The sequence below is a fragment of the Solenopsis invicta genome, chromosome 14, assembly GCF_016802725.1.
Source record: "Solenopsis invicta isolate M01_SB chromosome 14, UNIL_Sinv_3.0, whole genome shotgun sequence".
Classification (NCBI taxonomy): Eukaryota; Metazoa; Arthropoda; class Insecta; order Hymenoptera; family Formicidae; genus Solenopsis; species Solenopsis invicta.
Window position 1 is genome coordinate 18,668,082 of NC_052677.1, and position 22,202 is coordinate 18,690,283.

At 39.2% G+C, this 22,202-nt stretch overlaps 1 protein-coding gene across 6 annotated transcripts in view; it reads left to right on the plus strand.

The window, feature by feature from the left end:
• The window catches only part of LOC105207766 (T-lymphocyte activation antigen CD86), a 309,464-nt gene extending 292,810 nt beyond the window's left edge, over positions 1 to 16,654 (plus strand). For all 6 annotated transcript variants that reach the window (XM_039457591.1, XM_039457590.1, XM_039457592.1 and 3 more), the window contains one exon: positions 9,706 to 16,654. In XM_039457591.1, the coding sequence (XP_039313525.1) occupies positions 9,706 to 9,815 (110 nt within the window). In that variant the 3' untranslated portion in view covers positions 9,816 to 16,654. The remainder of the gene's footprint in view (positions 1 to 9,705) is intronic.
• The last annotated feature ends 5,548 nt before the right edge of the window (positions 16,655 to 22,202 follow it).

Genomic DNA, 22,202 nt, shown 5'->3' on the forward strand with positions numbered 1-22,202 from the left:
GAAGTTTGGCTGTGATTTAAGCGGCCGCGCGGCTGCACTTCGAAAGTCGCGGAAACATAAAAAGCGGACATTCCCTCGGCCCGAGAGGTGAGTAAATCGCGCTGTTCATGAGCGGCAAAGCCCGCGGTTAAGCGCACTGCAGCCTCCCTGCGCTACCCGAAACTAGCCGGCGCCCTACGCGGAGATTCGCCGTTACGTTGCTGTTACATCTCGAGGCTACATCGATGACATTTCTCGTGGTACACGGGCGCATTTCGATTACGCTCTTTCGTAATGCCAACACGGAATGCCAACGATTCGGGGCGAGAAAATTAACTCTTATTTTGCCATAAACAATGATCATTAGTAAAAATAGTTTAATGTTAATTACGCATTATCGTAAGACTTTTACTTTCGCACGCTGATTACATTTGTACTCTGCAATCCACTACTACAAACAGAGCCGCCAAGTGCTTTAATCCCGTCAACGTAATTTTAGAACGCTTCCTCAGTTAGTCGTTCAAAGATGTGCAAAACACAGTCGAACGTTGTCGTGCAAATTGGGTCTGCCGGGGGCTCCTAATTGACATCTCGTTGAATTTGACAGAAATTTTCCCCAATTTTCCTTAATTCGCGATAAACGGTTGGTCGGTCTGTCTTTGCGCGAGCGAATCTGCTTAACTGACGCTTACATACTTCATGTATGAAGTGTACAACACGAGCATCGTGTAATGAAATCAGCATTTCGCTTGCACGCGACTAAAACGCGGCTGGCTTAAAACGTAGGATTTCGCGCTGACTGTGCAGCGGCAAGTCCGTTGAGAATTTTCGGTCGCTTGATTTCGCCATTGACCTACGTCAGACTCGCGTACTACCACCGCGGGATATCGCCGCCTTCATCAGTCACGAGTAAACATTGGCGACAGCTGATTTGCTAATTGGTTCCATACATCCGAACCTAGCCTTTGAATATCGGGGCACACAATCGTCATAGAGGCGCTAATGCGGTCGCAAATAGCGCAGGTAAATTGCCAATCCTGCGATTAATCGAATTTGATTGGATCTTCGCATGAAACTCAATTATGCAGGCGCTGCCAAAATCTACTTTTGTGATCAATCGCTCTCTCGCATACAAGCTTTTGCAATAGTTGCAACGAATCTGGCGTCAATCTTTGGTGTAAATCGTGTAAATGGTCAAGTCTTGTAAAAGGGACTGGTAGAAGGAGGTGCTCTCGAATATCCGTGTATACCTCGGGAAATACTATGTAAATCCTGACTATTTGTAATGATAATCTATTTTAATTTATAAACAAGACTCTGGGATGAAAGGGTTAAAGTTTAACTATGTTTAACTATCTGCAGTGCTGCACGTTGGACATTCAACTTAACGTCGCTTGGTGCGGTCGGGGATAATTGCGTCAGCGCGTCGCGGTGCCCTCCGGGGATAAGGCGTACCCTATTTCACAAAAACAATAGGCTTTCTGGCAACAAAGTTTTCTGTATGATATTTATTGCATTATTTAACCGTGTATGCCCTAAAAGAGTCAAATCGTACGTATCAGTCTTCTAAATCATATCTCTTCAATATTTCATTTTTTTATCTAATATAAATAAAATTTAATGATAAAAATATAGAATGAATAAGAAATGAAAAATACAGAGAGAGACAAGAATTTAACAGATTACATCCTGTTTTGCGCGTGGTAATAACACTTTGAAAATCAAGTACAATTGATGTAAATTTTTGATCAATTTGTAGCTGATAATAATGTAATCACGTAATTTCAGATCGAATTTTTAAATTTTCATGAAAGGAAATTTATTATAAAATATTTTACATTCATCGTATTTGCAATTATTATAAGGATTAAATCGATATTTTCATAAAATCTATCAAGTTTACTAAATCTTATAAATTTGATTAACTTTATTAATCGCAACAAATGGTATTACTGTAAGACTGATAAATAATAATAGTAAAAATTATAATTGAGGTAAACAGAAATCAAATGAAAAATATAATAAAAAATAAATAATATGCATTCGACTATCCTTTAATATTTCTATTGCATTGATTTTACGGTCTAACGAACCCGATTCGCGTGTTCGTCGGACACGAAGATGCAAAGTTTTGCAATCGGTCATGCATGTGGACACGCAAAATTACGCGACTTTCTCGATTTCCGTACGCTCGGAAAAGCTCGATGCGATTTTGCGTATCGAGCATTCGCGAGAGTGCGACCGCGTCGTCATCGTATCGAGATTGGATTTTCTCTTCTTCGGCTATTACCCTCTACTGCGGGTTAATCTATCAACGTCAGCCGCGTTATCCGCGTTGTTACTAACGCGCGTATTCAAGAGCTCGGCCAATATTACGTGGCCAATGTTATGCAACTCGGCGGTAGCGTGGCACGTGTAAAAGTACCGGAATAATTACCGCCTTCGTATAATCAATAAGAGCATTTTGAAGGGCGGCTTTTGCGGATACTTAAGAAAATATAGTCAAGATGTCAACTCAAAATTTATAAATCTATTTCCTACAAATTCCAGGATATTTTCCAGAAATTTTTATTAAATTTTCACCAAAATTGTTATCAAAACTATTTCTTTCCATTGTACATTTATCTTTGATCCTGCGCAGGACATTTGTAAAACATCAAAATCTAGTAAGAAAATTGATTTTTTACTCACCGACCCGATGCGCAACGAGCGGAGTTATTCAGCCACGAAGCTGCGATGATTACTGTAACACACAAACATACACAAGATTTAAAAATTCAAATTTCGCTCAAAATAATCAATGTTTCAAAAATTAATTCTTATACACCCAGAGAAAGGTTTTTTTTATTAAAAAAATATTTGTTTGAAATCAAGTCAAAGAAATTCATGTACTGCTATACAGTCAAAGAAACGTTTTTTTGATCTGAAGAAATTTTTTGATTGTTCTTTTAATTAGAATTAAAGAAACAGTTTGATTGTGCAACACAAATTCTTTTTTTAAGTAAAAGAAATATATTTTTAAAACCAGAACAACAATAAATTATTTTTTTTTTATTTTTGTCAATACTTTCTTTGAATTTAATAATTTGTTTAAATTAAATAAACAATTTGAACAAATAATTTATGTAGTTTTAAAAAAGCTAATAACATCATTTCTTTAAATCAAGTAAATTTTTATTTTCCTCAAATGTATTTTTACTTCAACTTAAAAAAATTAAGTTAAAAAAACGATTTCATCAATTTAAACTTTTCTCTAGGTGTGTATAAAATTTTATATGAATTTTCTTTAAGTAGCTTTTTTTAATATATTACGATAAGATCAAATAAAAAAGAGAAAAATTATTAAATTCATATAAATAAGAAATTATATTTACCCCAAGGTTGCTCCGCTGGGGCCCGATGCCTCTCCCAAGCCTCCTCCTCCTCTAAGTGTCCTCAAGGTTGTCCTCTTCTACTTGTTGCACACGCGGAACACTCGCGAATAATACTAAATTTGCGCGCGTAGACTTATTATTTATAAAGTTTTTCGCGCGACACTGCGGCACTTCGGGTTTATAAAACCCATGATATGAGTTCCCGTTCATAGGGATTCCCGTGGATTCAGCACCCCGAGTCGACGAGTAGAACGCACGCGTACCCATCCCTGAACAAGGGTAAGTCCCACGCGGAAGAAAACAAAATCAATGGTGTTGAATTCCTACGCCTCTTGTCTCACAAAAATCACGTCTAAAATTGACTCGTTCATACGCCCAGCCAACGGATCATCGAGATCAGTCCCACTGGATCTTATATCCAAGCGGCGTCGACAAGACACTCCGGCAGGACGAGAGAAAAAGGTACTCATTGCCGACGTCTAGCATTTTAGACGAATCAGGAAATGAGAGCCAACCTCTCGTCACAAGCTTAACCTACAAGGCCAAGTTCTGACCAAGTCAGATTAAACATGATTCACTGGCTCGAACCCCAGATCCGAAGAATCCAAAAAGGGTATCAAGGATCTAAGAAAGCCTTCGGTGGACGAGAGCAAGAGAAACGTGCGAAACCAAGACAACTGATCTGAACTCTTACCGCTTAGGACCGAACCAATCGTCAGAGACAGAGCGTGTAACCTCACACAACCAAACAGCCGCGCAACATGCACACGAACATGTCGTACATACGGCCCGGCATTACCTCGTGCACGGGCACTCGGCATAGAACGTCGCGGTGCGGCGCGCACGCCCACCATGCGCAACGCCCCAGTAAGAATGTTCACTGCCAAGCAGCGGGGGTGCGATTCCCGGCCCTTGAACTAGGAGTCTATCAAATGGGAGTTATGAAAAAAATCTATGTAAGTCCAGTATTTATACGGCACTCCCGAGACAAACGCGCGACGCGACGAACCGGCTGCGGTTCGTTTATTTTATTATAAGTCGGCGACGATGGGTGGTGTCTTCTTCTCGTCGCCTTCTACCTCGAAGAATATCTGTAATATACAATATCCATTGGTTGGATAAGATAGATATTGTTATAAACCCTGCACTGAAAAAAAAATAGTGGTAATAAGTACCAAATGTATAGTGAAATATTATCGATTAAATATTTGGTCATTGTAACCAACAATAATTTTTTTTTTTGTAAATATTTAGTAAACTTATACCAAATGGTAATACTTACGAAACATTTAGAAAAATAAAATATTTTTGGTTATATTGACAAAATATTTCATTGATACTGTTTCACATTTGGTAGTTATTAGCTGACTTCTTTTTCAGTGTATATATGTTGTACATATTATTTAAACTCACCTGAAGGTTGCCTCTCAGGCCTCAATCTCTTCCTCTCGAATCATCAGCAGGATTGCACTCACTCACTCGCGAAAATACGATTACGATCGCGCGAAGATAGATTGAAAAAAAGTCTGATAACAACTATCAAATATATAGTGAAATAGTATCAACTGAATGTTTTGTCATTATGTCCAAAAATAATTTTATTTTTCTAAATGTTTACTAAGTATTATCAAATCTGTTATAACTTTACTAAATATTTAGAAAAGTAAAATTATTTTGATTACGTTAACCAAATATTTAATTAATACTATTTCGCTATACTTTTGGTAGTTATTACCAGACTTTATTTTCAGTGTACTTTATACGGCACTCCCGGGAATCGATCACGCGCGATTGGGTACTCGATTTCCCCTTCGAAAAATTATTCGGATCCACTAAAGTAAAGTTTAATAATATGTAACTATCAAATGTTGAAATAATGCCAATTAAACATTGAATTAATATTTCCAAAAATAATTTTACTTTTTTAAACATTTAGCAAGTATAATATTATCTAATTTAGTAATGTTTACACAAAATTTAGAAAAGTATAATTAATTTTTATTGTATTAATTAAATATAATAATTATTGTTTAAATTTATTTCACCCAACATTTGGTAGCTATTATCAAACTCTTTCTTTCAGTGTCCTTTTTTGTCCTGCGCAGGATATTTAAACATTAAAATAAGAAAACAAAAATTGTTTTTCGACTCACCGACCCGATGCGCAACGAGCGAAGTTATTCAGCCACCTTCTCTTAGATCCTGCAATTTAATCTGTAACATACAAGTAAAAGAAAAAATATAGCAGCGCTTGAAATAAATAATATTTTGTAAAATAATTATTTTGCTCGTCGAATTTTATTTATACATTAAATAGAATAAAATTTAATTTTTCAAAATCTCTTTCCTTTAATATATTTATCTCTCGATTTTTGATATTGTTTATTTATTTATGTATTTGTCGATTTTACAATTGCGAGAACATACATAGCATCGATCATCTTTGTTAATATTAAAACACGTACTTATAAGCGTACTCTGAGTGGTGCGAAATATTGCGGCGTACGGATTGTAATAATATCCGGCGCACTCAGACTAACAATTTACTTTCCCTTCCTTTCTTCTGTTTGCACTTCTCTAAGCATTAGAGAATAATGAGTCGCGATATATATGGCCAGGTGGTATTCCGTATGCGTTTTACGCAAGACACTTTAATGCCTTATGAATAAAGGTAAATAGGCCGTCTTGTTTTTGCACTTTCAGGAGTATCGCCCCTCAAAGTTCCTTTCAATAATAAGACGCTTCTCGTTAAAGTAGTCTCCTGCCTCGGTCTTCATGACTATGCATGGATACAAGACGGTTCATTAACGTTAGAGCTAATTGAATGCAATTACGTAATTGCGATATTATAACAAATGTATGAAACATTAATATTTTTTGACAATATAATTGGTAATCATTATCTCTTATCTTTCGCAATACCATTAATGAAAATTATTGTGACAATTATACTACTGTATTTCTGCATTTCTGAACATTTTCAGTTAAAATTATCTTTTAACTCATTTCATCATTCTACAAATATTGCAATTTTAATTTAGTAACATTTCTAAAGATCTTTAAATACGTGCGTCAGATTTGTTTTCCGAGTTAGATAGGAGTATGTCTTATCTTATTATAAAAGGTTGCAATGGCTTAATATTTAAAAATATTATTTTATTAATTATCTAGTTTTTGCTTTCTTTATTCTGCACTTCAAAAGACTTTCAGTTCTTTATGGATTTGATTCTTGATGCGGCAGGATTTGGCGTGATACCAGATTTCGTAGTGATGTGCTCGGGCAGCCTTTATGTCGTACTGAAACTTTTAAATCTTTCAGACGCTCTGCCGTTGAATTATGGAATAAATTACTACCTAACACACGTGACGCATTTTCCTTTATTATTTTCGAAAGAAAATTTTTTGATTATCTGTTTACGATAAATATTTAGTTAGTTTTTAGAATAATTATATTTTTTATATTTACATTTATCTACATACAGTAACCTATATGTTCTTACTTTTTATTTCCAATGTCACTCTGTACACACATTTTTTGAACATTTGTATTTCGTCTATATTATATGTTCCTATCTCTTATATGTACTACTGTTTTAGCGCTCAGGGGAGAATTTATCCTGGAGTGCAAAATAACGATTCATCATCATCTCTCTCCTCTTGTTCTCTCTTCTTATACAATAAATTAAAATCCTAAACAACGCCGCGATGACGCACGCTATGCATTTTGAACTTATGCAAGCACTCAGCGCCGCGTCTCGCTGCGTTACATCAGCATCAGCATCTCGTAAAGGTGTGGAGTGTATCGTCGATGTCGTCTTCCATCGAAAAGCCCTGGGCAATTTTATCCCCTCTCGTGCTTGCTGTCGATTTACTTCCGCGGGTCGTCGTTTCGCGAGTCGCTCTTTCTCTTTTCCTCTCCCTGTCTCTCCCTTTCTTTTTTCCCCGAGACGCTGATGCTCGTTTTCGCTGAAAAATGAGCGCTTCTTGCGGCCGCGCGGTCGTTCGTCGAATTGCGAGTCGTAAATTAGCTCGCGCTCCAGACGGACGTCGGTAGGGGGGGAAAAAAATACGTTCCGGGGTAGAAATCCATCCCCTCTGGATGGATATGCGCATGGGAGGAGGACAGGTTGTGTAGATAGGTATAGAGGGCTGAAAGAAATTCGACCCCTCCGAGCTCGAACTACGAACGTTTGATCCTTTTCGTTGATCTTTACCGGCGCGATGTTCTTGCATCAATCTACGGTCAAGTTTCGGCGTGCCCTCTCGGGCACGCTCAGCGTCGAACGAGCTGTTGCATAGACAGTTACAAATTTCTTCCGGAGAATTTGTTTGAGAGAAAATGCACTATTGCTTCATATAAGGTGCAAAGGTTTGTCAAAGTGGTTTTTTTTTTTATATTATTGCCAAGAAATCGGGTATTAGATAATGAATATTTATTTTCCGAATGATATACTTTTATCATATAAATTAAATAAATAAGCAGAAAAAATTATTTATAAGGTACCTAGACTGAATAAGATCCACTTAATTAATTTTACTTTTAAAAAAATTTAAAACGTTGAATAGAGTCTTTAAACAATATTTTTCAAATGTTTTTTTTCTATTAAACAGAGCTTTTGAAATTCTACACAAAAGAAACATTATTTTCAAAAATTTTGTAAATTAACCTTTGCTAATTTGCTCGTTCTTGGCCTACCTTGACACACCGATTAGTCTTTATTTAAAATAACGAGCTGAATATTTATCTTGATTTATAATAATTCTTATTAAATAGGCTTCAACTTCATTAGCGTAAACCTTAGCAAGGAAACTCACTTCAGTGGTATAACCGATCGTTCCTGCGTGCAATGAAGAGAAACTCGGTCGCAATTTAATATTACTAAGAAACTGCATAAATAATGCACTTAAGTATCGCCGCATACTTCGAAACGTACGCCGTAATAATGAACTTTTGCGATAACCGTGCACAAGACGCTGCATTAATAATAACTTGAGTATTGTGCTCGAATAAGGCACTTATGCGTTCGTTCCCCGCGTAAGAACTGCGGAAAGAAGTCTTGTAGTTCGACGGCAACTTCGAGCCATCAGTAAGTGATTACCGATACGACACCTGGGGGTTCTCGCTTAAGGTTCTCCAAGGAGATCCGCAGGTATCTATACAGCGAGAGATTGGAAGTTAGTTCCAGCGTGTCGCGTGTATGCGTGGCTTACGTTTACGCGCGTTTGCGCCGTTACACTACCGTGCGCACCAATGCACCAGTTACGGCAAACTCTTGAGAAACGCGGGACGCGACGCGGAAACGCTGCCGGCGTCAACATTTGGACGGAATCTCAGTTTCTCGGGATTCTCGCCGTTTGTTGCGAGCGAGATCGGAGACAAACAGTAGCGCTATTGCAATATCTAACGTAATGTCCGCTTAAATATTTGATTTATCTGAAATCGATACGCGACTTGGAAGGATCTGTGACTCCGATTCCCCTGCGTCAACCAACATTTTGGAAAAGCCTTATATCTGTTGAGGCACACGCGACCATTCGATAGATACCAGTTCTTTCATCACGTTCTCGTAGTTATTCATATTTTATCTACCTGTAATCGTGAGTCAAGTAGTTTAAATGTGATTACGGTTTCCAAATTATTTTACGAGTTTATTCTGAAGTTGATATGATAATCGGTGTAATAGTCGCAAATTTTATTTTTAAATTAATCATTGATACATGTGCGTTATCATTTCGCTGGTTCGGTATGAATTTGTAACACTAATACGTGGAACAAAATTCCATATTTGCTTTCACCGTGACATCCTCGTGTATTTATTATTCGCAATAATTAATGCATGCAATCTAATGCGCTCCTAATTTTGCACAATCACATGATTAATTATTCGTGATTATTCTAATAAACGTTAGTTTTGCTTTGATTATTACACTGATATACACGGAGAAATTTATACTAAAGGGCTCCCGGCAATGAAACAAATACATATTGCACAGATATGCGATTAAATTGGCTCGTTGTTAATTTCACGTGTTTCCTCACATTTCTTTTCGTGCGTTCAAACTTGTAAAGTTACAAAGACGTTGATTTGAAATTCGTCAAAGAATTCCCGACTGAAATGAAGATCTTGTGGTCTTGGGTTCATGTCGTATATTTCTCATGCACACAAGTTTCTCGAGAAGGTGAAAGAGAACAGAGAGAGAAAGAGGAATAGAGGAGGGAGAGAGAGAGAGAGAGAGAGAGAGAGAACGGGAAGCGCGGGCGGTGATGTAAATTTTCCATTCGCCGCATCCCTGACCGCCTAGTCTCCGTCTGCAAAATAATTTATGTGTATGCGGCTTTCTTGGGTTTCAGGGGAGCATCCGGCGGCCATGCAGCACGGAAACTCCAGCAACAGCGGCGCGGCCACGAGGACGCTCGCGTTGCTCCTGTTGCTCCTGCACGCCGGCTCCTTCGCGAGGTGACTGGTCGATCACGAGGTGTTGCAGTAAGAGAGTAACGGCCGATAGTTTCACCCAGGCGAGAGCGGGGCGACGACGAGGGTGGTGGCGAACGAGTGAAGAGACCAGGAAAGGTGGTGGAAGAGAGGAAACGGCAACGCCATCACTGCGCTAACCATCACCTGCCAGACTCTATAAATCAGCTCGATCTTCTTTCCGTACTGCGATCGGCTTGCCGTGGGGAGCGGGGGCGGGGGCGGGGGGAGAGGGGGGAGAGGTGGAAAAGTGCTCGCGAAGAGAACGAGAAAAAGAGGCGCCGATAACAGCAACCGCGCGTGAGAGTGCTTCGCTGTTAGCTTTGCTCTCGCTTCCGGAGCATAAACCCGGTCAACCCTATCCGGTTCGGATTTCCTCCAAGCGACCTCCGTATCCCGTCGATCGTCCTACGATCTCGCCGGACGATGAAACTCGCGCTACAATAACGATATCGGAAACAACAACGTTTAGATCCGAGACGACGCGACGAGCGAATTCGGGGGTGTGTAAACTGGACGACGAGGAGCGAACTCTCGTCAAGGACGAGCGACGTTCGAATCATTCGTAAGGCGTCTCTCGACGAGAACGAATGATTTCTCTTACGTCGACGTTCGCGACGGCGGAATTAGCATTTCTTTTCCGCCGGGCGGTGATCGCGTAGACGTGGAGATCTATCGGCAAATGCCAGGCTGACTGTCGCGAAAGGTTCTCGAGAGGTAAGAACCGACGTGTTTTCGTGTCCGATGGACTAGCCGGCGACCCAGATACGCCAGGGCAAAACCACCGCGTGGAATTCTACTCAATTTCTGGTCGCCGGATGCGGTATTCGCTTCTTCCCCCGAAGAGAACAAATATTTTGAGGTTTGCCGCACTTATCCTCACTCGCGCAAACTTCCGAGATGTGTGCACCTATATACACGCTGCGTCATACGAATGTCACGTAAGCCGCCGGATGTGCACTCCGGCCTGCCTGAAAACTTTGCGTCACCGGCTTCCAAATGCAATTTCTTTTCAATCGCGGATGCGCATACCGTGTACGTTGCAATTTCATATTTTATATTAGAATATCACTTTTGCTATTAGAAGACTTTGAGATGCCGCGGCGAGTTTCAAATACATATTTTAAATCTGTTCTATCTCGATGTGCGGAACAATCGTTTTACATCTTTGTAAAATGTAAAATATCCATCGATTGATTTTTACCTATGCGCCATGAAAGGTGCGTTTACACAACGGCGAGAGAAATGTTGTAATATAAATCTGTTATTGTCCCGGGCTGCTTACGAGACCGCAAAATATTTCCCGCCACAGCGGCCTTTCGCTCCTCCGAATCGATTCGCACGCGCGAAACTTCCGCCGAATAAATATTTCAAGCTTGCCCGCCACTTACTGCGGAACTGGCTAAACGGAATCGGCTATGACAATAATCGATTTTCGCCCTTTCGCGAGAGACGAAAAAGCCACTGAAGTATCTCTGAATTATGCGGCCCGGGTCACGCGGAATTCGTAGCTTGGCAAGGGAGGGACGCCCGCAGTTTCGCCCGGGCGCTCCATTTGCATCTCAGGACGCCGAATTTACGAGCCGGAGGGTCGTCGATCCTCGCCACGGCCACGAGACCGGTCCGCGCATCCGTGTGCGCGTATGATAGACTCGATAAGTTATATAACTAAGCTCGACGTACCTCTCGTTGGCGTGAGAGAAATATCGGCGTGATCGATACGGGATTGAACTGCTATATTTTCTCGCTATTATGCTTAGGTGTCGCATTCAAGCCCGCGCATTTAATTAGAAACACTTGTTTCATGCGATTATTTTCTCTGCTCGGTTTTGCTCTTCACGCAGATTTTCCATGCACAGGACCTTGCAGCAACATTGCAATATTGCATATTGCAATATAATGTTTTAAAAATATTGTTAATATGTAAATATGCAATATGATTTTAATAATGTTGCAACAATATTTTAAAAACATAGTATTGTGTATAAATATATTTGTGTATGCGTGTACATTTTCTGATTCATCGAGTTTATAAGCAATTTTATACAAGTATCCTATATTAAATTTTAGCACGAGTTTACCATGATTAATCATATAGAATTATTTTTTTAAATGCTGGCAGTTTTGTACTTAAAGAAATTTTTCGAAGCAAAATACAATTCAATTTTAAAATTGTGTATTCACTGCAAACTTTTAATGCTAAATCATAATGTGATTCTATGGCACTTCAAAAATTATAATGTTATTTAAATCATCAAATCCGTGGGACATATATGCAAATGCGAAAAGTTAAGAAACTAATTGTATAAATTTGCAGTTGCGCTATTAATAATGTATTAACACGCAATACAATACATATTATATAAAATATAAATATCGTAATAATACATTATTAATAGTGTATTCTAAAAAAGTTTACATAATTATTTTCTTAATTGTTGGAACTTGTGTACACACCGATCGCACAAATTGTTCGTACAAACAAAAAACACTAGGGTGATTGGCCCAATAACGTTTTCATATTTTTCATTCTAATACTACAATTGGAACAAGTGACAGTAATTGGGATAGTTATCTTAATTATCATGACATTACAAAGCATTATTAAATATATATTTATATTGTAATATGCTGCAAAATTTGTATCACAATACTTCTGAAAATAAACATTTTGCCATTACGGCAAAATTTTGTTTTTGTAGCGTTGTAATATTGCAATAAAATATTTCTGCAATCTTTCTGTGCTGTAGGTCGTTTGCGAATAATAAAATTCGTTCTTTAATTTTTTTCATTAAAAAGATTTTGTCGAATAGATTAAACTTGATAGTTTAATCTATCGCATTCCGCATGTATCAAATATACATCAAATTAATTGCATTCTCTCTCATCCGAGACGATCGAGATTATATGACGGTCGGCCGTGCGGTCGCAGTTAACGCAACCAGCTGACGCGTCCGGAATGTTCTTCGAATAAAGTTCCATCCGGCGTTCAGTCGCGGCATCCGAGTGGCGCCGAGCCGGGAAATACATTGGTCGCGGAAAGTGACGGAAAGTTTATCCTGGGGAAGCAGAGAAGCTCGCGACGGCACGCGCGATACCGAGGGATACGATTAATTCGATGTGCGTGCCGAGTGTCGGTAGGAATTTCGCCGCGATTTCGACGCGATACGAAGCCCTCGGGAGATCTCGAGTCGTAACTTGGACGTGAAATCCGCGCGCGTCCGAAGCCTCTAAATCCACCGTTACCGATCTGCCGCGATTCTATATCCCGATTTTACCCGCACGTCCGAGTGCGCATCCGACGTGCGAATCACCGCGTCAAAAGTGGAAGATCCTGCGTGGAGCTGGCACGTCGACGAGCGGCCCTGCCGAGCGGACAGATCGACATGAAAGTGCGTAGACACGCTACGGAAGCGAGAATACAGTGTTCCGGATTCTCAGCGACGACGTGGGAGCGCGGTGCCGGGACGATGACACGCGCGAGGCGCGAGGGACAATGCGCGCTCGCTAAGATAACGTTAAGCTTTAAGTGATTAAAGAATCGTATCGTACTGGTCTATCCGTGTATACGTGACTACTCCATAGATCTCCGATCGCGAGTGGGTCGGTCGTGTCGTAGCGAGAGAATCCGAGGCGCATATGCAAAACGTGACTGCGACGCGCGACATGGAACATTGTTCCGGGGTAACAATGCATTATTGCGACGTGCTATATTTTCAAGAGATGTACATACATGGCATCGTCAAATAAATATTCAGCCACGAGGAAAACGGAGCGATCGGTGATCGCAAGGCAGGGTTGGCAACTAACGTGTTGTTACCATTACTCTTTTCGGTAACAATCGTTACTCTTTTCTGTCTGTAACAGTAACGCCGTTACATTTTTACAGTAACAATAACGAATTTTATTGTTACTTTTCTCGTTACTTGATAAATATGTAATATTATACATGCATATGGACCGTTTTATTACGATTAACCAAAAATCACTAAGCGACACAGACAATTGAGTGCCACTCTAAAAAAGAAGTTATTAAACTTTCGTAAAAAAGTAACGAAAAAAGTAAAGAATTGTTACTTTTTAAGTACGATAACGAGTTATTCCTTTCTACAAAAGTAACGGTAACAATAATGCCGATTACTTTTATAAAACAACGTTTCCTGTTGGAAAGATCGTGAAAGAGATATCCTGATGATTGATTACACGATAGGAAACATTTTGTATTTATGTTAAAATTTGTGTTGAATTTTTAACATACCCGAGCATTAATTTAACATAATGTGATTGTGCTATTTGAATATTTTGTATTTTGATATTCAATATTTCTTATGCATTAAAACAACATAATTTATGAGTAAATGAACAAATAAAAATGTAGTATTGAAATGTAAATTTATTCTAAGATAATAGAATAAAATGTACGTGTCAACATATTACGATTATTAATTTTATTTAAGAAGTGCACTTTTACAATTGCGTCAAAATGTATCTTTTACGTTATTTTTTACATAATATTTCAATACTTTCTATATTTATCTTTTATTAAATCAACACAAAAATTTAAGTTGGCTATTTGCGATATGTTAAATTTAACACAAATTTTCTAGCTGTGTACTTTGTTTAATACAATTTTATCTGTTTCTTTCTTTGCAAATAAATTCTCAAAATCATCGGTTTTTGCCTGCCTGTTATTTTTCTCGAAATGTAATATGAGAACTAAATTTAGACAACGGATTCGTGTTCAGCAGACAAAAACATATCGGAGTGTGACTATTCACACTCGCGTTGTAAAATGATGTTGAATAGCGTTATTTATTGGGATTTCTTTAGCATTGTTCTGTGAGTAGCTAGAAAATTATACACGATGCACATGTTGCGTAATACATTGGGATCTGCTGGAAAATTAGGTCGTAATATATACGCAGCTATTAATAAGCTTTTCTCTTTTTGTTATAAATAGAGGCATATAAATCTCATTTTTCACCCAAATAACACTTCTATTGTGTTCTGTATTTATTCAACATGTTCTGAAAAGGTTTTGGAGCAACTCTAAAATGCAAGAACAGATAAAAATGCAATGGAATGTTAAAGTGACATAATAAGACTTATAACATCAAATTTTATTAATATCTTCGCATGACAACTTGACGTTTGTAAATTTGAATAATTCTCCAGTTGCCTTATTTCTGTTATTTATTTTTGAATTCGTATTATTTCTTGTATTTCGTATTTTAAATATGACACGAATCCGCACAGATGACATGAAAATGGGAAAAAATAGAAGGAAATTTCTTGAACGGTCTCTCCAGCTGCTCCATTTTCTCGTTTCGAGCAGAAACAGTTTTCGTACCGAATATCATCTTAAGGACTCGATACGCCTCGGATACGCGTTATCAGCAGCACGATCGACCCACGAATAGCCGTACTGTACATACCTTCTTGAATGTAACGATCGCTGTAACTCTCTTCGGCATGATTAAGAACCACGATGTAACTCTTACTAATTTACACTCTTAGATCGATCGAGTGCTTCATCACCTGAAACGCAGTCGTTACACTGAGATTATCGTCACCAATCGGTAGTATCGACGATCGTGGCCTGCCAAAAAATCCTGGATCGCGTTTCAACGCGTTGCACGTTTTCGCCAAAAAAATGAGTGGATCAACGAGAAACTCGGGGACGAAAAAAAAAAGAGAGAAAACGTTACATCGCAGTGCGGAATATTTGGTCGTCACGATTGTCGTGCTGAGCCGAATCAATCGGTACAGTCAAAATAGAGAGATCATTTCAATCACCGAGCGACTCAGCCAAAATCAGAAAACGTCTCTCGAGATAAAAAGGAAACTAAGCGAAGATGCGGCACAGCCTTGTAAATAGGAAGGATCCGATTTCCGATCGCGTTATCGTCGCGGTTTGCCCGTTGTGAATCAGGGGTGCACAAGACGCGAAGACTCTTCTTTTGCTTTCGCGTCCTACTTTTCTCTCGCGATACGCAAGCACGCGAAGCACCAAAGTGCGAGCATATTAAATATTAATCCTTCCGCCGCCCGAGGAGTAACTTTACTTTCAAACTAAATTACAGGAGGAAAAATGGTGCACCGAGGTAATATCGGAAATTTTGCTGAGCAGTGGAGGGATCAAACGATCCAGCGCGCGGAGCTCGATGAAATTTTGCGCACCCCTGAATCTAATATCTGGTGGCGACCGAGAGGTGCCCCGTTACAGCGAGAAGGCGCGACGTGGTTGTATGTTCCTGGAAAAGAGTTCCCGACGACGAGACGCGTCCCCGACGACGGTCGTTCCGTGCACGATCGTCATCGGGCACGAGAGAACGAATTCTGCAAAATCACCACCGCACTTCCTCTTTTCATCCTCCCTTCTTCCCAACCTTCCCATCCTTTCCATCCTTCCGTCCCTATTTTCTCCCGTGCTTTTTTATACGCCGAACGAGATCTGTCCTCGTTAGTACTTGTAAATGGCTTTCGCGCACGCGGGTGCCGCTAATCCTGCTTCTGTATATTCCGGAAAGATATTAAAAAAAAAAGATGACGAGACTCGGACGCGGGCGCGATTAATTGGCTCCCGCGTCCGAGCCGCGAACGAACGAGAACAAACTGGTAGCGAATATAAGTTCAACCCGATTGTACGAGATCAATTACTTGTTAGCACACGAGCGATCAACGATACGCTCTTAGCGACACTACTCGAAGGATGTTAAACTATCGAACGTACCATTAATGTATATATAAACGAGCAGTACCGATTTATGTTGGATCCAATTGTACCAGAATTCCTAAAGACAATTAAAGGAGAAGAAATAACGATTATTTGTGGGAGACACACATGGAAGTTTCTCATTCCGCATGATTCTCATGAGCCCCGGCTGCGACATATTCCCCTGATTTTCACCTTGTTTAAAAACCCGCACGAGAAATTAGGTCATTTATTCCATAATTTCCAATATTTCCATAATTTTGACTTGACATACACTTTTAATTAAACGGCAATTTGATTCATTTTTAAATCCGCTCTGCGTGCAAAAACAAAACAGGAAATAGATAAGTTGTCATCGATCTCGAAAAGTAGAATTCTTTAGTCGAGCAAAAATTAAAATTGCGAAACTAAAAATGTTATTTCGACCCGTTTTACTCATTTATAATACTTAAATTTTGTATTGAAATTATTTTTCAGTAGTTAAAAATAACGGCCACATGTCCTTGCTGCAACGCGCGAAAATCGAGCTTATGTCAATTTTATTCCCCATCCCAGTTATCTGTTTCCTCTTCCCGCAGTTTCCGAAATGGCGCAGAAATTTCTAGCGATCGGTACTCAGCGCGTAAGAAGAAGAAGAAGAAGAAGAAGAAGAAGAAGAAAAAGAAGAAGAAGAAGCATCGATAAAGGCAATGGCGAGAGGGTGATCCCAAGTCTTCGTTCACCTCACCGCCGCCGTGCTAGTTGAGTCCGTTTTGCCGACGGGTAAGTATCTCGATCCTTTGTCTGCGGACTGTGTACTATCGACGTGATGTACGGGAGTCATTTGCATCCCGGAAGCTCAGCCTCCGATACAGCCACTGTCGATAAACAGCGCGCCCTGAGTAACTGCGTAAATGCGTCTGCCTATGCACGTCCCGATAGAGAACGTCGGGCATTCAGGTGCGCGCGGTCGATGAATACATAACGCCGGCCATTCCTCATATCTTACCATACTTAGTGGCACTTAAGCGGATATCCCGCAACCCGGCGGCAGCGGCAGCGGCGGCGACGATGGCGGAGAGCATCGAAGGAGAGTGCTGACCGACCGGCCCGGCCTCCAGTCGGTCGCCAACGGGAACAATTTCGACGTAAGCCCTTGGCTCGGACGGGCGCGAGCAGATTAGAATCGATCTAGGTCAGCACGTGGACACGCTCGAGGAACAACGGGGCAAATATGATTCCGCCCGACGTTAATCCGTTTAGCGCCCGGAGTCTGTAAAATCAATCGCGATTTGCAGCGAGCCTCGTAACGTCTGCAAGCGAGAACTTTCCCGATGGCCTTATTCCCTGTGTATTGACGATTTTATGAGGATCTCGCGGCTTTTAACCGACTGATCGAGAGTTTGAATAATTGGCGCATACACGAAAGAAAAGTCAATCCTCCTGCGATACTTTATCAGCTTTTTGCAACGTAAAAATTAAGCAAAAATAATTTTATATATTAATGATAAATTGTATACACTCTGTAATAATTTTATAGAGATTTTATAGAGAAAAGGATGTGGTGTACAATTTTATAAATCTTAATTAGAAATATAAAATCAATATTTTATAATAATTTGTAAATTTACTTTTCTTTCAATTAATATTAAAACCCAGATCGTGATTTGTACAAGACAATTTAAATCGAGAAAGAACCATAGCAAGATCTTAGGGTTGAAATAATGTTTTTGTAATTTCATGTCTGATTTTACATTTTATATTTTCAATCCTTTCAAACTGTTATATTTTTTGTTACATATTTTATTTTGCATTATTTTAATAATTTCAATATTCTATCCAAAGAAAGGATTAAAGGCAAGATATTTGTGTAAAATATTAGAAACTTTTTTGCGTTGAGAGCAAATATGAACAATTCAAATTAAGCTGAAGATAGAACTGCAAAAAATAAAATGCAAATTTACTGTTGAAAATACGGTTGAAAAAATATCGGTACGAGTTGCATGTATATTTCGCGTGAATCATACATCCGACTCCGATGAGACGTAATGACGGATGTTAATTAAAGTAGTAGAATTGGTTTGTCCCAATTTCTTCGACGTAATGTTTCACAGTTGGCGCGTTTGTCTCCGACCCGTTAGTTTTTGTTACTTGATAGAGGACGGCAATAATTTAGCTTCAGTCGACCGCGAGCGAGAGTATACCTAAGCAAGTCCGCGCCAATGTAATTCTCAAATTCTGTTCAGCGCTTTCACAACAATCGAACAACGCGAGCGCTAAATCATAGTAGTTTAAGTGCGCCCGTAAACAAGCGTCGTAAAAAAGTGAGGACGATAGAACGAGGGAAGGGAGCCGTCCGGGATGCATCCGTAGTCGTAAATTCACTCGGGCTCGTTTGTCGCGTTCGAAATAATATTAATGCGCGAATGCACGCCCCGTTCCTATTTCTGGCGCGGAGCACGTGTTGTTGAATTTTTTCCCATAAAAATCCCGCGGGCGCGCGTTTCCCCCGCCCCCCTTCCCCCCTATAACCGGTCGCGACAACAGCTTTTTACGACGTCGCCCCTGCTGCCCGTCACGTATTGACGAGACGTCACAATTAATAATTTTCTCGCAAACCGACAGCGGTATCGACGGCGTTATCTCGCTGATGATACAAGGTAACAAAAAACGGATCTCGGTGCGCTCGGTGGTTTACATCCTGCATCCCCACGAGCGCGAGGTATTCTCTGCGCGCGGATAAAAGCAATATTGTTCAAACCGAACGTTTAAGCCGTTTGTTTTGAAAGGGCTGTCGATTGAATCGTGAAAAGGTTTATTAAAGCTGACAGGCGGCATGCACGATTGGTTTTATGTAAATAAATTGTGTTGCTGGATTTAATTTACGTCGCTTCCAAGATTTCGTTTTTCAAGTAGCGGAGGGTTTCTTACTCGGATTTCGTCCCTCAAGTGCTCGTTACTCATTTTAAATATTCTCTGTTCCTTCGTGTGAAAAAGGGTACTTGCATTTTCTTACGTTTCTAATTTTTAAAGAAAAAGATATCGTACCGTAAGCGTACCACGATCTTGTTACTCTCGGAGTCGCAGCAAAATTAAAAAATGCATACATTTAGACGAGTTCAAAGTAGAAAACAGTAAGGACAAGTAATATTCTTAATGCCGACAGCGTCCTAAGGGCGCTAGAGCGACAAGTCACAATCCATTTCTCGCGGTGATAAAAATGTGATATCTGGCGGCAATTCCGTCATTAAGGATTACCTTCGTGGATCAATGAAAATATTCTTATCGTACAAAAGCAAATATATATAATATTATCAATATTATCATTATGCATTAATGCACGCTTTAATTATATAGCCTTTAATTATCGTACAATTTCTATTTCGCCCGTATTATGCGATTAATTTACGCTGGGAAATTTGGATGATGCAATTCGACAAAACACTCGCTTGCAACTGGATGAAATTCACATTAATTAACCAACGCCATAAATCGAAAGGAGATACGCGAGACGCGGGCCGTTAGAGAGACCGACGTATCCCCTTACAGTTTCAGTTCCTCCCGCATTTGCACAGCGTCAGTTCTAAAGTTAGGTTTGCGGGCTAGGTCAATCCAAGATACAATACCACGGCCTTTTGATCTATCTGATGTGCGTGCATTTGAGACGATGCGCTTGGCATTCGCCATCGAGTTAACACCGCAATAATGGATGGACACGTGGTGAGCTATACCCGTGGTGAGCTATGCCGCGTGATACCGTTATATGTGTCCGAGATAATTACATGGACAATGCACATGATATGTACGCCAACAAAGGACCGCGCTATGTACAAAATTAACATTCGCTACAATGACGTGCCCTCATATTTTCTTCGATGGCGAGAGAATCGTTAGATATTCGTTATCGCAACAGTATTGTCGACAACAGAAATGATATCAACAATGAAAGAGAAATGTATTCAATCTCGGTTACAATAGAATATTAGGCATTTATATTTTTTTTCACTTATTTCAAATTCTTTACCTTTATTATTTGCTATTGATTACTGGCATTATACAAAAGTTTAAAAAGTCTTTGAGACAAAATAATTATTTAATGCGATGTTTTTCAACCCTTTCCAATTTGCGACACGTTAAATATAATAAGCCAATTTTGTCGAAGCACGCCATTAGTTTCTCTCTCCGTTATAATATAGCTGTCTCTTATCAGATATCACTGACACGACATTCAGAAATGAAAAACCAAGTTCCGAGCTTTTATCTTTTATTTTATCGTTTTAAAAGTAATTTTATTACAATATCATTTGGATAAAAATTTTCTCAAAAAAATATTTTATTTAGTTTGAAACATTTACAAGAAACTTTGTCAGTCATATTATAAGTCATGTATTCTCTCTATATTTTTATTTTTATTTCCATATTGCTTTAAATTAAAAGAGGAGCATTTGTTGCCAAATTGATTAAATTATTTTAAGTATTCTGGTTTTTTTCCTAAAAATAAAAATTTTTAAATAAAATGATATAAAATAATGGTAAAGTTTAACTTTTATTTAACCAACTTAAAATACTTAACCAATTAAATCATTTTTATTTCATCTAAGATATGTTTATAACTTATTTTATCTTAATGTAGATAATTTTAGTTATTTAAGTGCAACAATAAATAAATCACAAAATTTCAGATAAGTAAAAAAAATACAAGTGTCCAATACTTTTGGACAACACTCTGTGCATCCTGATCATTGCAACTGTGCCACGTGTATCTTCTCGTAAGGTACTAGAAGCGAGTTTTAATGAAGAAGCCTGCGGTTACACGAATGGTTACATTTGCGAGGTCCACGCAATCGTGAATTATTAATCTCGACCGTGGACTCCACTCGGTATCGTGTGACGACATGTCTAAATTGAATATTGACGTCAATTCGTATCAGTGTCGCGCAAACTTGCGCAGAAATTGAGTATAACTATGAAAATCCCGCGCATAACTATCGTAATACAATATCTAGAAGTTTGGGATTCCGCGTTTATTAATAATAATTTGTGAACGTATTTCGAATTTGAAGCACCAATTAGAGGAAACACAATACTCATTAAAGCGTATTTCATCGATACGTATTATTTTCAGTTTTACAACAGGTTCTCAGTTTTTAATTATTCCCATGATGTTTTGCTTGATGAATGACCGTAGCTTTTCATCAGCAGCTTTTTTTAAGGAAACGCGTTTGATAAATCATTTTAATTGACCGCTCAATAACAATTTATAAAATGCAGCACAAAAGCACAACATATTTGGGGCAAAAAAACGAGAATGTAATTTTACTAGTGCGTTTTTGATTAAGGTACGTGAGAGGTGTCTGTATGTACACGTTGCTGGTAACAAACAGACAGCCCGGAATATGAAACCTCAACGTGAATTGCTCGTCGGGTGTTGTTCCGCAATTGCTCGCGATTATCGTTGGCAAACAGCGTGTAATATTTAAGTTTACCGGTGAAAGTGGACGTTCCACTCGTAGTTCAAGCATCGACGTGTCTGCGAGAATTGCAAATGCAACGTAGATTAATTGTATCTGCAATAAGTGCTTTGGTCCCTCGTGCTACGTATATCTCGTGAATCGACGATAAACTATCCGATATCCAGCGGACTGACAGATACAATGGTAATCGTATCGCGTCACTTGCGTA